At 36.7% G+C, this 22,914-nt stretch overlaps 1 protein-coding gene across 2 annotated transcripts in view; it reads right to left on the bottom strand.

The window, feature by feature from the left end:
* Positions 1-15,553: 15,553 nt before the first annotated feature.
* Positions 15,554-22,914, bottom strand: part of LOC115279441 (tigger transposable element-derived protein 1-like) — a 28,253-nt gene continuing 20,892 nt past the window's right edge. For both annotated transcript variants that reach the window (XM_029923999.1, XM_029923998.1), the window contains one exon: positions 15,554-16,080. In XM_029923999.1, coding sequence (XP_029779859.1) covers positions 15,602-16,080 — 479 coding nt within the window. In that variant the 3' untranslated portion in view covers positions 15,554-15,601. The remainder of the gene's footprint in view (positions 16,081-22,914) is intronic.

Here is a 22,914-nt window from a genome sequence, read left to right as displayed (position 1 = left end):
TATGCAATTCCAGGAGACATCTGTGTATAGTCCTGTGTTTCGAACATAGATACAACACCTGTGTGGAATTAATGTAACTTCAAGTGAGCCACACCTCTACCCCTGGGAAGTCAAACTTTATTCTTTTTTAAAGTTTGTTTATTTATTTTAAGAGAGAGAGAGAGAGAGAGACAGAGACAGAGACAGAGAGAGACAGAGAGAGAGAGAGAGAGAGAGAGACAGAGACAGAGACAGAGACAGAGACAGAGACAGAGGGGATCCCAAGCAGGCTCTGTATGGTCAGCCCAGAGTCCACAGTGGAATCAAACTCACAAACCATGAATTCATGACCTGAGCTGAAACCAAGAGTTGGACACTCACCTGACTTAGCCACCCAGATACCACCAAAATTTATCCTGATAGGAAGATAGCTCATGGAAACAGTTTGCCAATATCCAGTGCAGAGTTTTCTCTTTGGGTAGCATTTCTACCCAAGCTAGGTAAGAAAGGAAAAACGCAGGCCCCAAATCACCACTATATGGAAACAAAACAAAATCCAACATTAGTATTTTATGTAATGTGCTCAAAAGTGTGGTTAATAATTTAAATAGAAGGAAGATGTTTCAAGAGCATGAATAACTTCTTCCTCTGTGCTGTCTCTAGAGGTTATAACATCTATTTGTTTCATTTACTACAAAAATGCAATTCACAAACATTTCAGGGAACAGATATCCCATAGGTGGGGGGAATTAAATGCAGTACATGAGGTGCTTAATATCACCATTAGAAACATTGGAGATGCCAGTTTCACTCTGGCTGTCTCAGAATAGCTCCAGAATCCCAGAAAATTGACATTCTTCAGTTCTGAGAGTTCAAAATGGGGAATATCAAGAGCTACTGAATACAAACGCATTGCCTAATCTACAGTCCACATAGCTGACATTGCTACTCACATTCATGGAACTATCGGTGACAGGACACTGAAACTCTAAATTTGCTACCCAGGAAAATAGAGATTCCAATGCAGAAAAACAAAAAACAAAAAACAAAAACAAAACAAAATTAAAAAAATTATCTTGTTGATAATTTAAAAAAAAACAACAAAAACAAGTATAATATGGTATTTGCTTCAATTTCTTCTGCTAAATCATAAATAAGTACATAAATAAAATGCTGCGAATTTATGTATCTGAATCTTTGTATCAAGGTAGTCTTATAAGGCAAATTTTAGTTTTCAGATTCTAAGCAAAGAATATACTAAAAGGTAATGATACGGACAGCAAATGACAGTCATATTTTTACCAGTCTGTTTGGCTCTCCATAAATCTTTCTACCAATACTCACATCCAAGGAGGGATTAGTGTCAGGGAAGATGGTGAAATGGGAAGCACTGGGAACTCATCTTTCCAACTAGACCAAAAAATGTACTGGCAGAAACTGTCTGAAACAACTATTTTGGAACCTGTAGCTTATTTAAATGCTTACAGTTGACTGGCAAATGATAGTTAAATTCAGTCCATTTCAACAGCAGCCCATTCCCCACAATGTTGCCCAAGGCAGGCAACTGCGCCACATTCTTGGTGCATCTTGCTAGAGTTAGTAGGGCAATAAGGAACTTGTCCTTTCAATGCCCACGTAGTGTGGTCTGGTTACTATTTGCTGTTTTCGAGTGCTAAGAAGCCAACTGTCATTATTTTATCTCTGATAGTTGAAGTGGCTTCCAGGGTATTAAAAGGAAGAACACATAATGTTTTTTCAATTTTTTCTTTTCCTTTTTGGGTAACCAGGCTTTAAAGAATTAGAGCATTCAAAAGCAGAAGTACATATGGTGAGAATTCATAAAGCCACCATACACATTCATGGAAAGAGGCAGACTTATGAAAGATGAAAAGAGATAAAGCTTTCATCTCAAGCTGATCCTCAGAGCACAAACACCTTCAAAATTTGAAAGGAAGAAGAAAGAGAGACAGAGACAGAAAGAAATTAAGAAAGAGAAGGAAGGAAGGATGGAAGGAAGGAAAGGTGAAAGAACAAAAAAAAAGAAAGAAAAAAAGGAAAGAAAGGAAAAAGAAAAAGAAGCTTAGAAAAGGAGAGGGGCATCTGGGTGGTTCAGTAGGTTAAGAGCCCGACTTTGGCTCAGGTCATGATCTCATGGTTCGTGGGTTAGACCCCGTATTGGGCTCTGTGCTGACTGGTAGCTCAGAGCCTGAAGCCTGCTTGGGATTCTGTGTCTCCCTCTCTCTGTGTCCCTCCCCTGTTCATGCTCTGTCTTTCTCTGTCTCTCAAAAATAAATAAAAAAAAAAAGGAAAGGGGAAATGTCTGATGCCTGGAGGTAAAATATTATAAGATTCAAATGCCTAGTTTTCAACAACATACTCATAAGACAAATAAAGAAACAGTAAAGTATGACCCATTTAAAGATCAACATAAATCAACAGAAACTATCCATGATGAGGACCAGATGCCAGACTTACTACAAAAAGACTTTATAACAATTGTCTTAAAGATGTTCAAAAGCTGAAGAAAGACATGGATGAAGACAAGAAAATAATTTATGAACAAAATGAAAATACCAATAAAGTGATACAAATTTTAAAAATAAAAAAGAAAGACCTATGAGTGCAAACATATGGTATCTGTCCTTCTCTGCCTGACTTATTTCACTTAGCATGACTCCCTCTAGGTCCATCCAGTTTCCTACAAATGGCCAGATTTCATTTTTTCTTATTGCCATGTAGTATTCCATTGTGTGTGTGTGTGTGTGTGTGTGTGTGTGTGTGTTTATATATACATACATATATATATACACATATACATATATATACATACATATACATATATATACACATATACACATATATATATACATATATATATAGACCACACCTTCTTGATCCACTCATCAGGTGATGGACACTTAGGCTCTTTCCATGTTTTGGCTATTGTAAAAAGTGCCACTATGAACACTAGGGTGCATGTGCCCCTATGCATCAGCACTTCTGTATCCCTTGGGTACATCCCCAGCAGTGCTATTGCTGGGTCATAGGAGAGACTTTTGAATGCTGAGCACAAACTGAGGGCAAAAGAGGGAGGGGGAAGGGGAAGGTGGGTGATGATCACAGAGAGAGGCGCTTGTGGGGAAGAACACTGGGTGTTATATGGAAGCCAACTTGGTAATAAACTATATAAAAATAATAAAATAATAAAAAATTTTTAAAAATCACATTTAAAAGTGAGGCAAATTTTGAATACTGAAAATGAACTGAGAGCTGAAGAGGGAGGGGGAAAGAAGAAAGGGAGTGAAGGCCATGGAGAGGGGCACTTGTGGGGAAGAGCACTGGGTGTTATATGGAAACCAACTTGGCAATACACTATTTAAAAAAGAAAATAGAAAAAGAAAATTTTAAAAAGCATAATACTTGAAGAAATCCACTAGGAAGATTCAAAATCAGATTTGATCAGGCAAAAAGAAAAAAGAAAAGAAAAGAGAACTTGAGGAAAGAACAATTGAAATAATTGAGTCCGAAGAACAAAAAGAAAAAATAATAAAATGAACTAAGGATTAGAAACCTTCGGGATGTCACCAAAACCACCAACGTACATATTGTGGGAATCCCAGAAGGAGAATAGAGACAGAAAGGGGTAGAGAGAATATCTGGAAAAAAAATAATTGCTGAAGACTTCCATTTTATAAAAGACATGAATCTAAAATCTAATAAACTAAGTAATTTTCAAGTTGGACAAATCAAGGAAATCTACACTGAGTCACATTAAAGGAAGGAAAGAAGGAAGGAAGGAAGGCAGGAAGGAAGGAAGGAAGGCAGGAAGGAAGGAAGGAAGGCAGGAAGGAAGGAAGGCAGGAAGGAAGGAAGGAAGGCAGGAAGGAAGGAAGGAAGGCAGGAAGGAAGGAAGGAAGGGAGGGAGGGAGGGAGGGAGGGAGGAAGGAAGGGAGGAAGGGAGGAAGGGAGAGAGGGAGGGAGGGAGGAAAGAAAAAAGGGAAAAAGAAAGAAAAAAAACTGTAGAAAGTCAGAGACAGAGAATCTTTAAAGCAACAGGAGACTTGTCACATAAAAATGACCCACAATCAGACTAACAGTTCCTTTTTCATCAGAAATCTTAGAAGCTGGAAGCCAGTGGGTAGATAATTCAAAGTGCTGAAAGAAAAATCTGTCAAGTAAAAATACTGTATCTAGCAAAATCAGTCTTCAAAACTGGAAAAAACAAGACATTTTTGGTAAACAAATATTAATGGAGTTTATCTTCACTATGCCTATCCTGCGAAAAATGCCAAAAGAAGTCTTTCAAATTCAAATGAAAGTTCATTAGACAATAGCTAGAATTTGTCTGAAGAAAAAAGATCCCTGATTAAGTTATAAGAGTTAATAATATTTTAATTTTGATTTTTGGTTCTTTTTTTTTTTTTGCTTTTCCATATCCCTTAAAAGACAAATGCATGAAATAATTATTAATCTATGCTACTGGATACACTATACTGAATTTAATTTGTGATATTAATAACAGAAAGAAATCACAGAGCTGTATAGGAGCATAGGTTTTGTATGCTATTGAGTTAAATTGGTATATATTCAAATTAAATTACTATAACTCAGGATGTTACCCAATAGTAACCACACATAAAATAAATACCTATATAATATAAACAAAAAACATGAGAGATGAATTAAAGCATTTTACTACAAAACGTCAACTGAACAGTGGAGGACAAATATCTTATGATTTCACTCATATTTTAAATTTAAGAAACAAAAGAGATGGACATATGGGAAATGGGGGAAGAGACAAAAGAGAAACAAACCACAAGAAACTGTTAATGATAGAGAACAAACTTATGGGTGGTAGAGGGAGGTGGGTGAGAGATAGGCTGGGTGAATGGTGGGTATGAAGAAGGGCATTTGTGCTGGGGTATTGTATGTAATTGATGAATCACTGAATTCTACTTCTAAAGCCCATATTGCACTGTATGTTAACTAACAACAATATTTAAAAAAAAAAAGAAAAAAATCAACTGAAAACCATAGAAAAAAAAGGACAAAGATCTCAAGTCAGTTACCTAACCTACATTTTAAGGAATTAGAAAAAGGAAAGCAAACTAACCCTAATGATTGAGAAAGATGGAAAAAATAAAGAATAGAACAAACAAAATAGTGAACAGAAAAGTAATAGAGAAAAATCGATGAGTCCAAAAGTGGGTCTTAGAAAAAATGAACAAAATTGACAAACATTTAGCTAAGGAGAACAGATGAAGGCAACTATAATCAGAAATGAAAGCGGGTACATTACTAGAGACCTTAGATATAAAAAATGATTAAAAGAGAATACTACAAACAATTCATATCAACAAAATAGACAACCAAGAAGAATGAAAAAATTTATTGAAACACACAAATTATATAAATTGATTCAAGAGGAAATAGAAACTACAATACAGCTATAACACTAAAAGGTATTGAGTCATCAGTCAAGAACTTCCAGACAAAGAAAAGTTCTGGCACAGGATACTTCACCAGTGCATTATACCAAACATTTAAAGAATTAACGCCATGGGGCGCCTGGAGGGTTCGGTCAGTTAAGCATCCAGCTCTTGATTTTAACTCAGGTCATGATCTCAGGGTTCATGACTTCAAGCCCCACATTGGGCTCCACTCTATTGTGGAGCCTGCTTGGGGTCTCTCTTTCCCTCTCTGATGTGCTTTCTGTCTCTCAAAATAAATAAATAAAAACTTTTAAAAAATAAAGAATTAGTACCAATCTTTCTTAAACTATTCCAAAAAAACTGAAAAGGAGTGAATTTTCTAACCAGTTCTATGAGACCAATTATTCTGACACCAAAGCCAAAGGAAAAAAAAAAAAGAAAATTGTAGGCCAGTATCTTTTATGAATAAAGATGTAAAAATTCTCAACCAAAGAATAGCAAATGAAATTCAACACCAAATTTAAATGATAATTTACCATAACTAATTATCCACGATTCAATATAAAAACATCAATCAATGTAATGCAACACATTAATAGAAAGTCAAATGATCTTAATTGATGCCTAAAAGGCATATGAGAAAAGCCAACAAACTATCATGATAAACAAAAAATCAACAAACTAGGAATAGAACAAAACAACCTCAATATGATAAAAGTCATATATGAAAATTTCATAGCTAACATCAGACTCAAATGTGAAAGGTGGTAGCTTTGCTCTTGAGATAAGTAATAAGACAATGATGCTTTGTTTCACAACTTTAATTCAACATTGTACCAAAATTTCTAGCGAGATTTATTAGACAAGAAAAATAAATTACAGGTATTCAAATTGGAAAGGAAGTGATTAAACCATCTTTATTGGAGGATGATATGACTCTATAAATAGAAAATGCCAAAATAAAAAATCCACAAGTATGCTACTAAAGTAAGAAACAACTTCAGCACAAGATCACACAATATATAAGAAACAATTTGTCTGATGGATATGCACCCACAGCTTCACTTCTTCTGCAATGTAAGTCTATAGGACGGAGTTAATGATGCATGGAACACAGTGGTGGTGAATGGTCATGCTAGCATGGTGAGCACTGAAGGTAAGTCCACATCCAGAAACAAGTGTCCACTTCAGTGAAGGAAAATTCTGCTTTCTCTAGGAATATATTCAGTTCAATAATGATAATAATGTTGATATCTTTAATGAGTGGCATCTCCCATTCAATTTGCATGAAAGAGTTTTACTTATGGTATAATTATTGATTTCATCCTTTCTCTCTTGAAACTGGCCTGATTTAGGGATAAATTATATTTTTAACTTCCATGTTAGGGTCTCACCATTGGTTTCTTCTCAACAATGGGCAATCACAGCTGCATTAGCTAGCTTATCCTTGGGTCCAGAAACTTAACTATATTGAACCTTCACATAACTTGCTCCACAGTACTATCTATGCTGCTTGATTCACAAGCATATCCTTCTTCTTAGAGATAAGCTGAGGCCAATCTTAAGATTGATAGATTCCATTTCTATTCTAGCAGTAAATTAATTTCATAAATTCTTATCTTCAAGAGGTAATTCATTCTGGAAAAAAACTATTTGAATTCCATTTTACACTGTACATTGGACCTTCAGACTCTAATTATTCAACAGCATATAAATACTTATTGCTTTTATCTCATTGCTAGTTGGATAAATCACCTTACATTTCCCTCAGTCACAGTATTGGACATTAACTCCTTCTGATAGCAAATACCTTTTAATCTAAATTTTGTGTGAGAAACAAGATTCATTCTAGTTACTTTAAGCAAAAAAATAATGTAATATTTTATGTTTACAAAATCATTGGAAGAAATCTATGACCAAATTCTAGGCTGAACCAGGAAGTCTTCCAAGATTAATTAGTCACAAGAACTACTACCTATGGCAATGGTGTGAAGCTAAGGAGTCTCAAGGTCACTATTGGAGCTATTGAGATCAAAAGCACCACACTACAGTTGAACCCCATGGATCAGAATCCAGAATCAGCCTCTTCATATTGTAGAACTTGTACCTCTCTACCACTAGTGAAACTGCTCACCGGCATTGAAAATCTGAGTATGGCGATTTCCTTCCTGACAACCAGCAATGAGAAACTCCATTCTGGAATATGAGGGCAGAAAAATGAGAAGCTTAGGAAGACAACAAATACACAGAAAATGTGTCTACAGAACGCTGCTCTATAGCTGCAAACAGCAAAAGAAGGAGGAATAGGGATTTCTTTTCAGTTCAACCTTCTGAATCTGAATCTCAAGTAATTAATCTAATTGTTGAATCTAATTTTCACCTAAAACTCTTGCTGCGAAAACATGTGGAATGTAGCTTTTTGCCCTTTGTGTTTCTCAGTAGGTGAACATACCAGAGGAAAGAGGTGCTAGAGGAGGTAAGAATGCGGGCTAGATGCTGAGCTCGTTTTGAGACACACTGGAGTACACACTGTATACTCCTACGTCAGCCTGGACTTACGTGTGTGAGTTTCCTGTTGGCAGTGTCCATTACTTTAGCAGAACGCCTGTTATCTAGAAGGCCCTCAACAAACTTTTCTTTAACTAAGTTGATAGATTAGGTGAAAATAGTTACAAATAATGGAAAATATATATTTATAAAAATAATGTTTTCACACACAAGGGTGACAAAATGTAGTGAGGAAAATTGTAAACTATGCCATCGATAGGAGAGGTGAAGAATCCTTAATGTTTTGCTGAGCGTTCACTCAGTGAAATGAGAAAGCAACAGCTCTTACATGCCCAAATAACTTCCTTGTAGAAAAGAGATTATATAGATTTAGGACAAGTAGACACAAATAAACAGGAGATAAATAGGCATTTTAGGAAGCAGAATTTCAGCTTGATTTGAAAAACAAATTTCAAACTTCTAGAAAACTCTGGGATTACCACCTTGCGCTGTAATGTATTCCTTTTCTTGAATGATGTGTTGAGAGTCACAATGAATAGATCCTTGTTCTTGTTCTATTTTTATCCCAGAGACTGAAACACAGTAGCATTTTCCAAAATTGTTTCTTTGGAATATTTCTAAGAATTATTTAGTAGGGAGAGAAGCTTCAAGGTCAAATAAGTTTATAAAACTCTAGAATACCATCCATCTTTAGTGGAAGGTTTCCAAAGATTTGAACGTGTCCATGAGAATTATGAATAATTAAAGAAGGATATGTGAAAGAATATTTCCCTAATTCATGCATCTGTCAGTGTTCAGTTTTATTGCAGAGCACCTCTACAAAAATAAATAAAATAATAAAATAAAAGTCCCTTCAGGAAATTAAAAAATATATATGAGAAATGCTTTTGTGGACTATGAGAGTCATGATCTGACAGCATGTCTTGATTGTTTTTATTTCTCCACCTCTTATTAAATGTCCAGACTGTGGTGTAAACTACATGCCAAATGGAAAAGGTAGGAAATCAAAAAGAGGAAGAGAAAGGAGAGGAAGACAGGGAGGGGAAAAGGAAACAAAGAAGGAAGTAGAGAACATGCAAGGGAAGAAAGAGGGAAAGAAATAGAACCCAGTGGAAAGAAAGTTAATAAAAGGAGACATGAGTGTCAGGCAGAATGATAATTGGAGTCAACCACAGAAATGATGACTAGAATGTGTTATTTCCCCCCAACTCTTCATTGTGAGATACATGTTTGAGGGAAAAAATGCAAAAATTCCAGACTTTTATAGTTTGAAAAAGTTTCAATCTTCTCTTAGTCTTTGGAAGTCAGTCTCACTGTGTGACAACCACTTGGGGACTATGAGAGATATTCCTACTGTTAAATTAATTAAACAAGACCATTAGACTGAAGTCACTCTAATGCCCTGGTGGCCCACTTAAGCAAACCACTCAAAGCCTTTAAATGCCTCAAGGTTACAAAATCAAAGCACAAAGGACAACCAATCACAAACATCCAATGAGGCTTGAACCTATATAACCAATCAAATAATTTCCTTTCTTTGCTTCCTCACTTTCTTTATATAAATATTCCCTTCTCCTCCTATTGGTGGAAACCTCCTAATCACACTGGATGGCATTGCTTGATTCAAAATGATCTTTCCCCAAATCAACCCTTAACATTTTAATGTGCCTCAGTTTATCCTTTAACACAACCCAACCATATAATTTATACCCAATTGGAGTGAGTTTGACCAAGACCTTGCTGATGACCTTAGAGCACTCTGTTCTCCTCTCACTGCTCTAAAGGAATAATTTGATGTTAATATTCACTATCCAGAAGGTTTGAAGGCAGGGTGCCCTCAATGTGATTTAGAAGAATGTTACTTTAATAAAACACTTAAGAATAGGCTATATTGCAATATGATACACTTCATGGTTACTTAGGAAAAAAATCAGTCCCAAAGGAAAGCACACATGGTTAGGCAGCTACTTTTCCATCCACCAGGATAACATAGACCACAAAGTATTAGAAATATTGACACCCTAAAATCATTAGATTTCTATACTGATGAGAGATTTGCATAAATCCCATTTGGTGCTAAGTAGGCAACAGAGTATTGATGCTGCTGTGTGGGGACAGAAAGGATTCGGAAAAATTGCTTTACCTATGTGAAACCATCAGGAGATCAGTTTTCAGTTGCTAAATACAACTTAAAAAATTGGCAGATTCAACATCCATAAGTAGCAAAACTCTATTTGCATGCCTAACTCTCACTGGTGTTTCTTACTTTTCATCAGCAAATGAGTACAATTAGAAGTAGTTGGGATGGAAATGTAAGCATTGGGTTTATGTACATACTACCTTGGGGAGTTGTGCAAATGCATTATTTCAAAGGTAAAGATCCAATTATCAACTTGTTTTCATTGGAGTCACTTCACTCTGCAAGCAAGGATGCACATTATGTGAACTGTTGCACAAGCTCATTGGAAATGTTTACATCAGGAGTGCTTGTCTGTGCCTTCCTCTTTCTGACACATGAACTTGTCTGCTCATACATATTACCCTGATGTCCCCATCCTTCCTGCTGCACCACAGGTAAGCATTTGCAATTTTTGCATGTTAACAGACTACTTGAAATGCAATCCCTATACTGGCTAGTCTTCTGGGTCATAAGATTGAGGTGGCCTAAGGAGAAAGAGGACAGGTAGAAATATTTTCCATATTGTGGTTTACAGTTGGAGCTCCGTGGATGCCTCTGGTATCTGGGGGCAATGATGAATGATGAACCCAGGAAAAGCTGCTGCATATATTAGAGAGAAAACAAACCGAAATAGAATGCCCCCCATATTTGATATAGGTCGGAGACTTAACATTGCATTTTCTTTTAAAATAAATTCACTACAGTCTGTTTTGATCTTAATGATTTTAAGAGTTATGCACAAAAATATAAAATATCTAGAAAATTATTGGGAAAAGTTCAATTTCTTGGCAATCCTACATCATTTCATCTCTCTGAATTCTTCCCCTAATTTTAAAGATGAGGAAACCGAGACCAGAACAACTACATGTGCTTCTTAAGGTCACTTAGATACATAATAAAAGTATTGGTCACCTTTTGTACTGAAGAGGGTGTGAGGGAGACTTTATTGTGTTATGAAAAATAAAGAATGTGGTATAAAGATTGGGTCAGAGTGCAGAAAGACTGATGTCACACAGAACCCAACAACCACAACAACAGAAGAGTTTCCAGAAACTTAGGAAAATAATCTCCAGGCAAGGGGTATAAGGACATGAGAGCATAGCTTTTCCAAAGTCATCTCGTTTATTAGTGCAGATAAAATTACCTAGCTTCTTATTCACTTATCACTGGCCAAGAGGTGTTATTTCATAATAGAATACATTTAAGCCTAATTGCTTAATATTACCCATTACTTGGACAACCACAAGCCTTTGTTACTTGCCCATCATGCTTTGTGTTTTGGCAAAAATTGGAGTTACTGAGTTTCAAGGTGCAGGTCTGAAAACCCAATTCCCACTCTTGAGATAAAAACTTCATAAGAGGTTTTTAATAGAAATAGTAAATTGTTGTCTTCAAAATGCTGATTATTATTATTGATAAAGGGAAAGACATAATGTTATCCTCCCACCGACCTTAATTCTGCCTGGTGGCTGTGATTTGATGACACCTGTTCCAATCTGTCAGGCATGCTTTCCACGACGTAGTATGTATGAAACTACAGAGGTTTAATATCCATAGAAAATTACTTTATTACAAGAGCTCCATTTTCTGTCTACACAGTGAAAGTGGACAGAGAGAAACATGTGTAGCCAATAATAGACCTAATTATGACTTTCCTAGGAAAGTAAAAGGTAGCTACAACAGGACTACACTTATAAAGGGTCTTAAATCTCTTTAAATAGAGCAACATTAAATGATTTAAGAGGCCTCTTTGGAAAGCAGCTTTTATATAAACATAACCTATATCTGTGGTTCTGTCCCTTATTTTTAAAAACAAATACTTGGTCAATAAAAATACACAGGATTGGTAGGGGAACAGTAGTTTGGTGCTAGAATACATGAAGTTTAGATCTGACTTGACCACTCAGTAGTTGATTTTTTTTAGTATCCCTAAATTTTAATTTCCTTTTCTGAAAAACTGTAATAATAATATTGCTCAAATGGAAAGTTTTTTGTAAATTACTATTTGACATGATATATGAAAATGTAATTTATACATTTATAGTTCAATATATTTTTAAATGTACTGTCGAATGTTATATATTTTAAAATACTGCAAACAGCCTCAAAATGATTTCAAAAATAAACAAGGAAATTCACTTTTGTGATTACTTTATGGCTATCTGAAAACATTTTCTTGATCAGCCTTTGTAATTAAAATCACTAACTCATTTCTTTGCCACAGAGAAGCAATTTCAGGTTGCCAATACACTGTGTTGTTTCTTACTGACTTTTAGCTATAAAGCCAATATCCGGCCTATCACATTCTTTATGCCGTGTTACTCAGGGGCTACTGCAGCCACGTCTTAAATTCCCTTCACAGATGAGCCACAGCCAGATACATTCCATTGAGTAACAGCCACAAGCCAGGCACTGAGGAGAAGGCACAGGGAGTCTGAGGGGTGGCCCAGGGCACTCTCTGGAAAAGGGCTCACCACTCAGCTCGAGGTGCTGAGCGTCCTCTCCTCTGGTGTTCTCCCATCGCTGACATCAGCTACCAAGACGTGGTCATATGTCTGAAATACTCTTCCCGTAGCCCTATCTTCTCATCCCTGTCACCGAAATTCAAGCCTTCATCCCTCATCTCCTGAGTTACTTAGAGTTATTACCTCCAATCTTGCCTCTTACCAAACCAGCCCCTACCATGCTACCAATCTGTAGTAAAACAGCAAGCTGAAACGTCACCCACTTGTTTAAAATTTTTGAATTTCATTCTATTCTTTCAGGAAAGATCTGAATTCATTACACTAAACACAAGCGGTCTTCTTCCTTCCCCCTCACCTCCCCACTCTCCCCTCTGCCCATCATATGTGCCCCTAATTAGACATTCCCCCTTCTTCATCTGAACGTCTCTTCTAATCATTCTTTTAAAAAATTCTGTTAACGTTTTACATGAACGAACAAACGGAAAGCAGAATCAGAGTTATAAATTCAGAGAACAAGCTGTCAATGGCCAGAGGAGAGGGGTGGGGAGGGGAGAGGCAGACTTCCAGTTCTGGCACAAGTAGTCAGGGGTACTGTAATAGCCTGTGCAGCATCGTATGGTAGCTGTGCTTGTGACAGTGCACACATAGCACATAGAGCAGTTCCATCACTGTGTGTACATCTGAAACCGATGTAACATTGCATCAGCTACATCCAAATAAATGTGTTTCTAAAAATGTTAGGTTTCATCAGAATGTGAATTACAGACCATGTAATCAGCACGTTTACAGTGTACCAGTCCATGGATTTTACTACATTCATGGGCTTCTGTGGCCACACCACAGGGAATTTTAGAATACTTCACCCTCTCAAAAGAAGCCCTGCATCCTCTTGCTGTCAGGCCCCCACCTTACACAATCTCTCTTTTCCCTCCAGCCCTACGTGTTCAGTAACTTACCTGAAGTCCCGGATACTCCATGTCAGTGGAATGCACTTCCCAAATGCAGACTTTTACGGCTGGCATCTTTGACTTAGTAAGAAATTACTGTCAGTGATATAGCATTACATTAATATTAGTACGATACTCCTTTTCATGGGTGAATAATAGTCCATTCTCTAAATACATCCTGTTTTGTTTTATTAGTTATGCCTCAGTAGATGGACAGTTGAATAGATTTTACCTTTGGCTACTATGAATAATCCTACTAAAAACATCTTTTGGTGTGAACACCTGTTTTCATTTCTTTTGAATGTAGTTGGGATTAGAATTTTTGGGTCATATGGGAACTCTTTGTTTAATCATTTGATAAATTGCCAGACTGCTTTCCAAAGAGGATGCATCATTTTAAAATTCCACCAACATTGTAAGAGGGTTCCAATTTTCCTGCATCCTTGCCAATACCTGTTATTATCTGACTTTTTAATTCTAACTATCCTAGGGCAAGTGAACTAATATCTAAATGGCTTTGATCTACATTTCCCTGAAGATTAAAGATATCAAGGATCTTGTCCTGTGATTATTGTCCATTTGTATATCTTTCTCAGATACTTTAAATTGTTGTCCTATTCTTGAGTTGTAAGGGTTATTTGCATATTCTGCACTCAAGTCCCTTATCAGATATATGATTTGCAAAGATTTTCTCACATACTGTGGTGAGCTTTCTTACTTTATTAATGATGCCCTTTGAAGTGCTAAAGTGTTTAATTTTGATGAAACACATTGTATCTATTTTCATTGTTGTTCTTCCTGTTCTTGCTATCATATTTAAGAATATTTTGACAAATCTGAGATCAGGAATATTAATCCAATGTTTGTTTTTTCCTAAGGATTTATAGTCTTAATGTTGGATCCACTTTCAGGCACTTCTGTGTATTGTGTGAAGTTAGTGTTCATTCGTGTTTACGTCTGTTTGTCCCAGCACCACTGCTGAAAGACTATTCATTCCCCCATAGACTGATCTTGGTAGCCTTGCAAAAAATAAATTGAACACATGATTTATTTATAGAATCTTAACTCTATGCCATTAATTACATGTCTGTATTTGTACCGATACCACACTGTTTTGATTACTGTTGTTTCATAGTAAAATTTGAAACTGGGGATTCCACATTCTCCTACCTTATTCTTTTTACTCAAGATTGATTTGGCTATTTTGCATCACTTTAAATTCCATATAAGTTTTATAATTAGCTCTCAATTTCTACATTAGCTAGAATTTCAACATATATTGCATTGAATCTATATCTTAATTTGGGGAATATTGCCATCTTATGTTAAGTTTTCTGTTCCATGAATTTTTTCCACTTAATTTTAATATGATTCAGCAATGTTTTATAGTTCTCTGTGTATGCATTTGCATCCCCTTAGTTAAATTTTTTCTAAGTATTTTATTCTTTTTAATGCTACTATACTTGGAATTGTACAGTAATTAATATTTAATTTAAGACTGTTTATATTGCATGTGTATAGAAAAACATTTGATTATTCATATTGATCTGATACCCTGCAAACTTCAGGGATTATTATTTTTATTTATTTTTTCATGGACATTATATGAAAGGTCATGTCACCTGCAAACAGAGATAGGTTTACTTCTTCCTTGCCAAAATAAGCTTTTTTTAAAAAAAATCTTTTTCTTACCGAATACTCTAAATAAACTGCAGTAAAATATTGACTAGAAGTGGCTAGAGTGGACATCTGTGTCTTATTCCTGAACTTAGAGGGAAAGCATCCTATCTTTCACAATTAAGTACATGAAGCTAGCTTAGGATTTTCATAGGTACCCTGCATCAGGTTGAAGGTGTTTCCTTCTATAGGCATATACTTGGAGATATTGTGAGTTCAGCTCCAGACCACTGCAATCAAGTAGGTGTTGCAATAAAGTGAGTCAAATAATTTTTTGGTATCCCAATACTCATAAAAGTTACGTTTACATTGTGCTATTAGATATGCAATAGTATTATGTCTTAATAAACAATGTACGTTCCCTATTTTTAAAGTACTTTATTGCTAAAAATGCTAACTATCATCTCAACCTTAGCAAGTCATAATCTTTTTTTCTGGAGAAGGATCTTGCCTCACTGTCGATCGCTGCTGACTGATAAAGGTAGTGGTTGCTGAAGCCTGGTGTGGCTGTAATTTCTTAAAATAAGACAACAAAATTTGCCTCATCAATTGGCTCTTCCTTTCACAAATGATATCTCTGTAGCAGGAAATACTGTTCGATAGCATTTTATGCACAGTAGATCTTCTTTCAAAGTTGGGGACAATCCTCTCAAACCCAGCAGCGGCTTTAACAACTAAGTTCATGAAACACTGGGAATCCTCGGCTGTCACTTCAACGGTCCTCACAGCATCTTCACCAGGAGGAGACTCCATGTTGGGAAGCTGGTCTCCTTGCGCATCTGTAAGAAGCAACTCCTCATCTGAAAAAGTTTGATCATGAGATTGCTGCCATTCAGTCCCAGCTTCCGGCTCCACTTCTACTTCTAGTCCTCTTGCTACTTCCTCCATATCTGTATTCAGAACGCATCAAACATTTACCAATTAAATTTGCTGTGGTTTGTGGCATCCTAAAACAATTGCCATAACATCAAAGATAACTAATCACCATAACAAATGTTATAATAATGAAAAAGTTTGAAATGTTGTGGGAATTACCAAAATGTGACACAGAGACACAAAGTGAGCAGATGCTTTTGGAAGATGGTGTCAATAGATTTGCTTGATGCAGTGTTGCCACAAACCTTCAATCTGTTAAAAAACACAATATCCACAAACAAAATGAACAAAGCACAGTAAACAAGGTATTCCTGTATTTCCAGTTTATTGAGTGTTTTTTTGTCAAAAAGAGCACACAGTTTTGTCAAATGCTTTTTCTATACCAATTTTGTATTCCTGAGATAAATCCCACTTGGCCATTATGTATAATTACTTTTGTTTCTAGATTTAGTTTAATAGTATGTTTTGTGGATCTTGGAATCCATATTCATAAAAGATACTGCTCTGTAACACCCTTTGAAGTCTTTGTCTAGTGTTTTATATTAGGGTAGTACTGGCCTCATAGAACGAGATTGGAAGTGTTCTCTGCTTCTGTTCACAGGAGAGTTTAGAATGTGGTGTTACTTCTTCCTTAACTGATGGGTAGAATCCAGTGGTGGCACTGTCTGGAAATGAGCTTGCCTTTAATGGCTGCTAATTCAGTCTCCTGAGTTGTTTTTAGACAATGAACAATTCACATCATCTATATCCACTGGAGCCATACAATTATTCATAGCATTCACTCATAATGCTTTTTATGTCTTTAAAGTTAGCACTATTATATATATTTTTTCTGATCCTAAGTTGAGACTTTTCCCTTTTGCTTTGGTCAATCAAACTAAAGGTTTGCGACTTTTTCTGTTCTTGTCAGAGTAAGTTTTAGTTTCATTAATATTCTCTATTATTTTTTTATTCCCTATATAATGTCCACTCTAATCATTATTATTTATTTTCTTTAGTTGGCTTTAGTTTTCTTTCTCCAGGATCCTAAGATAAAAGGTTAAGTTATTGGTGTAAGACATTTATTCTTCTATGGGGCACCTGGGTGGCTCAGTCTGTTGAACGTCTGGCTTTGGCTCAGGTCATGATCTCGCGGTTTGTGGGTTCAAGTCCCACATCAGGCTCTGTGCTGACAGGTAGCTCAGAGCCTAGAGCCTGTTTTCAGATTATGCATCTTCCTCTCTCTCTGACCCTTCTGTGCTCACGCTGTGTCTCTCTCCCTCTCTCTCAAAAATAAAAAAAATAATCATAAAAAAAGAAAAGTATGAAAAAAACATTTAAAAGGACATTTATTCTTCCTTAATATAAGCATTAAGTTATAAATTTCCCTCTAACCACAGCATAGCATAAGTTTTCTTATGTTTTGATATGTTGTGTCATTGTTTTCAGTCATCTCAAAATATTTTCTCATTTTCCTTTGATTTCTTATTTGACCTATTCATTTTTACATATGAAGTGCACTTTTAATTGCCATGTATTTGTAAGTTTCCAACTTTTCTGTTTTTGATTTGTAATTTCATTCCATTGCAGTCAGATAACATATATAGTTTAATTTCTATTGTTTTCAACTTATTGAGGTTTGTTTTATGGCCTAGCAGGTGGTCTATCCTGGAAAGTGTTCCGTGTGCCCTTGAGAACAGCGTGTACTCTGGGATCATTGGGTACTCGAGACGTCTTTTAGGTTTACTTGGTTTATAGTGTTATTCAATAGTCAATTTCCTTGCTTATCATTTGCCTTGTCATTCTGTTCATTATTGAAAGTGGGTTAATGAAGTCTCCAACTATGATTGTTTAATTTTCTATTTCTCCCTTCTGTCACTTGTTGTTTCATTTTGGTTCTCTATTATTTAGTTCCATTTTTGGCTATATTTGTTATATTTATCCCAGAGATAAATCCTACTTCACGGTGAATGATCCTTTTAATGTGCTGCTGAATTTGATTTGCTAGTATTTTTTCCAGTTTTCCTCAAGTTGATTTCTAACAAGAATTGTGGTTAGAGAAGATATTTAATATTACTTCAATCTTAAATTTGCTAAGACTTGTATTGTGGCCAGAATATGGTGTGTCGTATAAAATGGCGCATGGGCTTTTGAGTCATAGTGTAATTTGCTGTTTTGGATGGAATGCTTTGTAAATGTTTGCTGGGGTCCGTTTAGTCTACAATGTTGTTCAAATCTTCTGTTTTCTCATTGATTCTCTCTGCCTGGGTGATCTATCCATTGTTAAGAGTGGAATATCTCCTCCCTTTGAGTGCAAACATGCGGTATCTGTCCTTCTCTGCCTGACTTACTTCGCTCAGCATGACACCCTCGAGGTCCATCCACTTTCCTACAAATGGCCATATGTCATTCTTTCTGATTGCCATGTAGTACTCCATTGTGTAAATAGACCACATCTTCTTGATCCACTCATCAGGTGATGGACATTTAGGCTTTTTCCATGTTTTGGCTATTGTTGACAGTGCTGCTATGAACATTGGGGTACATGTGCTCCTATGCCTCAGCACTTCTGTATCCCTTGGGTAAATCCCTAGCAGTGCTATTGCTGGGTCATAGGGGAGTTCTATCGATAGTTTTTTGAGAAACCTCCACACTGTTTTCCAGAGCGGCTGCACCAGTTTACATTCCCACCAACAGGGGAAAGAGAGCTGGGGAGAGTGAGGGACACAAATCATGAAAGACTATTGAATACTGAAAATGAACCATGGACTGAAGTGGGAGGGGGAGGGTGGAAAGGGGGTGATGGTCATGGTGGGGGGCACGTGTGGGGAGAAGCACTGGGTGTTACATGGAAACCAATTTGAAAATAAACTATTTTAAAAAAGTGGAATATCAAGTCTCCACTCCAACTATTATTGCTGTTTATTTCTCTTTATAGCTCTGTTAACTTTTGCTTTATATATTTAGGTGCTTTGATTTTGGCTTACAAATATTTATAATTATTGTCTTCTTGAAAAATTGACAGCTTTATCATATATTTAGTGTTTTTTGTCTCTTTTTTACCATTTTTAGTTGAAAGCATATTTTGTATGACATAAGTATACTTATCCCTGCATTTTCCCCCTTTGGTTACCATTTTCTAGAAATGTCTTTTTTCTTCTGCATATCTTTAATGCTAAAGTGAGTCTCTTATGGGCAGCATATTTTTATCCACTTAACCATTTTATGTCTTTCAATTAGATAATTTAATCTATTTACAGCTAAAGGGATTATTGTTAGGTGAGGACTTACTATTGCTATTTTATTGTTTCCTGGTTGTTTTGTAGATCCATTGTTCTTTGCTTTTTTAACCTGTTGTCATTTCTAATGTTTTGATGTCTTTGATATCAGTATGTTTTCAATTCTTTATCATGTTCCTTTGTGTAATTGCTACAGGATTTCCCCTTGTGGTTACCATTAGACTTATATAAAATATCTTCAACTTATACCATCTTATTTCATACTAATAACAATGAAACTTAAATTAATGCATAACCTTTAGACTTTTACTTCTTCTCTACTTCACATTTTAGTTATTGGTATTGCATGTTTGCTTTTTTGTGTATTCTGTAACTAATAGATTATTTCAGGTAGGGTTATTTTTGTTACTTTCTTTTTTTTAAATCTTTCAACTAGATTAAGTGAATTATGCGCCATTATATTGAAGATCTAACTATGACCATATACTTACCCATTACCAGTGATATTTACATTCCTTTCTATGGTTTTATCACGTTAATTAGCACTCTCGTTCACTTCTAAAGAACAATTTAGCATTTCTTATAAGGATGGTCTTGTGCCAATAAACTTCTTCAACTTTAGTTTGAGATCTCCGTCCTTCATTTCTGAAGGGCAGCTTCACTGTGTATAAATTCTTTGATTGACAGCTCTTTTCTTCAAACATTTTGAGTGCCACTTTATCCTGTACTAGTCTGAAAAATTTTCTGTTGAGAAAACTGCCAATATTCTTAGGTGGTTTTCCCTTTTATATAACTTCTATTTTTTCTCTTGCTGCTCTTAAAGTTATTTCTTTGTGACTTTTGGCAATTTAGGTATATTGTGTCTTGGTGTTGCTCTATTCATTTCAACCTATTTAGGGGCTTTTGGGTCTCATGGATTTAGATACACATTTCTCTACCCAGGCTTAGGAGGTTTTCAGTCATTATGGCTTCAAATATGCTTTAGTCCCTTTCTTTTTTTCTACTCCTTTTGAAATTGACATAATGTAATTTTTTTACTATGTCTCATAATTCCCACAGACATTCTTTACCCTTTATTTTCCTCTTTACTCCTCTGATGTGGTAATTTCCAATGTCCTCTGCTCCAGGTGACTGATTCTTTCCTCTGCATGGTCAAATCAACCTTTGGATCTATATTCAGTTATTCATTTCAGCTACTGTATTTTTCAATTCTGGATTTATGGGTTTTTGTTTTTTGTGTGGATAGTTGCTATTTCCTTGTCAAACTTCTTGTTTTGCTCATGAATCAGTTCCCTAAATTTGCTTAGTTGTATGTGCTTTCTTGTAGCTCACTAAACTTTGTTAAGGGGCTTATCCCTGAATTCTTTGTCTGACAGTTCATAGATCTCTATTTCTTAGGGTTAGTTTTGAAGCTTTATTAGTTTTCTTTGATTGTGCCATATTTACCTGATTATTCATGACCCTTGATTTCTTATGTTGATATCTGCATATTTAAGTAATTGTGCTCCTCTTCCAGACTTTATAGATTTGCTCTGGCAGAGACCATTCTTCCCCAGGAAACTCCATTTGGGTTTCTGAGTGTGTCTGCTGGTCATGTCCTTGGGCAGGTAAAAGTTGCTAATATGATCTATTTGGGGGCAAGACAAATGTTTGAGCTCTGAGAATGGGCGTAGGCTGAGGAAGGATGTGCCTCTGTTGTGAACAGTTGGATAGAACTGTTGGCTTTGTTCTTTAACCAAGTAAGGCTATGATTCTGTAGCCAAGTAAGGCTTTGTGGCTGCCTGATTTCTCTGGCCAGGTTTACAGTATGGCTGAGACTGGGTAATATAATAGTAATAAACAGGTATGTGAATTAGCTTCCCTGCTTTAGCAGGGCAGCAAGACAGGATCCATGACCTGCATAGTTCTTTGTTTGGGTACCTGAATCAGGCTGGTATTCCTTATTCACCACTAAATTCTTTGGTCAGGTAAGGCCCCAAGACTTGGTCTGTAATGGAGGAAGCCAATGGCTGTGATCATTGTTCATGTGCCACTGTCTGTAGGGCTGTTGAATTGGCTGTGTGCTCTGGTTATGTTCCTTGGCCTTGGGCTGAGGGCTATATTCAGCAATGAATGAGGCTACGGATTAGATTTCCTTCCTGGGAGCAGCAAGGGGAACAGCTCTAACATCAGTAAACCTCTTTGTTATTTTAAGCCAAATGGGGCCACTGGATTTGCTTTGCAAATTATTGGTTCTGTTTGCCTTTATTTAGAATCGTGCATTGCTGGGCTGCACTGCTTCTAGGGGTTTTACTAGCCTTTCTGGGAAGATGGAGCTGGACAGCATCTCCACACACTATATCTAGGCTCTCTTGCTTGTAAAAGAGGGGCAAGGGCCACTCCAGGCTACTTTCAACCACCCTCAGCTTTGGCTATGAATTAATCTCTATACCTGCGCATAGCACAGGAAACCTCCATGCCAAGGCTTTGTTCTATGAGTGATCACCATTGCCTATCAACCTTTGGGCTCTAGGGCTGCTGGGTCACTCAACTTCCAGAAGTTGTCTCCATCCCTCCTGGTCAGATCGGCCCGAAGATACTCCACAGCAAGGAGAGCTGTGACTCCACTCCTTGCCTGAATGTGGGAAAACTGGGCTCTAGACCTGGGAAATCTCCTTGTCTGAGGATTAGGAAGATCTGCACCTCACCAAGTTCCCTGGTCAGAATGTGTCCTCAGATTGGTTCTGTAGATAAGCCAACCCTCTGGTCAGGATTACTACGTAGGCTCTGCAGATGGGAATTTAGCTTGTCCAGATCCATGTGGTTGTTGCACATGGATCCTTCATCACAGTCAGATACTCCGTAGTTGAGCCCTACTGGTTTTTCTGCAATCCCTGTGGAATAAGATCAGAATAGAGGCTCCTACAAATTGACCCCAATGTTGGAAGAGGGGGCAAGCAGTCCCTTGTGGGCAATCTTTTCCACTGGAGGAGACAGAGGCCCAGGGGAGACCACTCTGTGTGGTTGTGGACTGTCTTCAAGGAGAGGCAGTCAGCAGGTGGCCGTTCCTCTTGCCCTGCCAGTCTCGTTTGGTCTCTGAGGTGCAGGGGCTCCTTCTTCCTCACCGTCTGATGCTAGGATTCTCTCACTGGTGTCTGGCTCATGAATAGGTGATAGTTATTCTTCTCGTGGGAGGGAGTGAAGTCAGGAACAACCTATGTCAGCATTTTGGTGATTTTGCTCTACAGTTCGTGGTATTTTAGATCAAAATGGTGCTGTAGAAATCGATCATCATCAGGATGCTAATTGCAATGTAAAGTGAGGATTCATGGCGCATTATACTTCAGAGTTCTCAGGAGTTGACTATGTGCCAGTACCACACTGATCTTTCCACTTAATCAAAGGCATAACAGGTGATCAAATAAACATTTCAGTGGCAAACTGGTTCCATTTCTGAACTAGGCAAGATTCCTGGTTTTTAAATTCCTTTCTAACATTGTTCACGTGTGGAAATCACTGAACGTTGCTGAACTCTAATTTCTTCATTAGCCAGTGTACTTCTTATCTCCTAAGGGACTTTGTAACAAAGAAAGTAGACAAAGAATGTTTAAGTACTGCAAAATGGGAAAGGGTGAGGTCGGAATGCCCATT

This window comes from Suricata suricatta, chromosome 15 (genome assembly GCF_006229205.1).
Source record: "Suricata suricatta isolate VVHF042 chromosome 15, meerkat_22Aug2017_6uvM2_HiC, whole genome shotgun sequence".
Classification (NCBI taxonomy): Eukaryota; Metazoa; Chordata; class Mammalia; order Carnivora; family Herpestidae; genus Suricata; species Suricata suricatta.
Note: the sequence above shows the minus strand (reverse complement) of the source record. Positions and strands in the feature narration are given on the sequence as shown.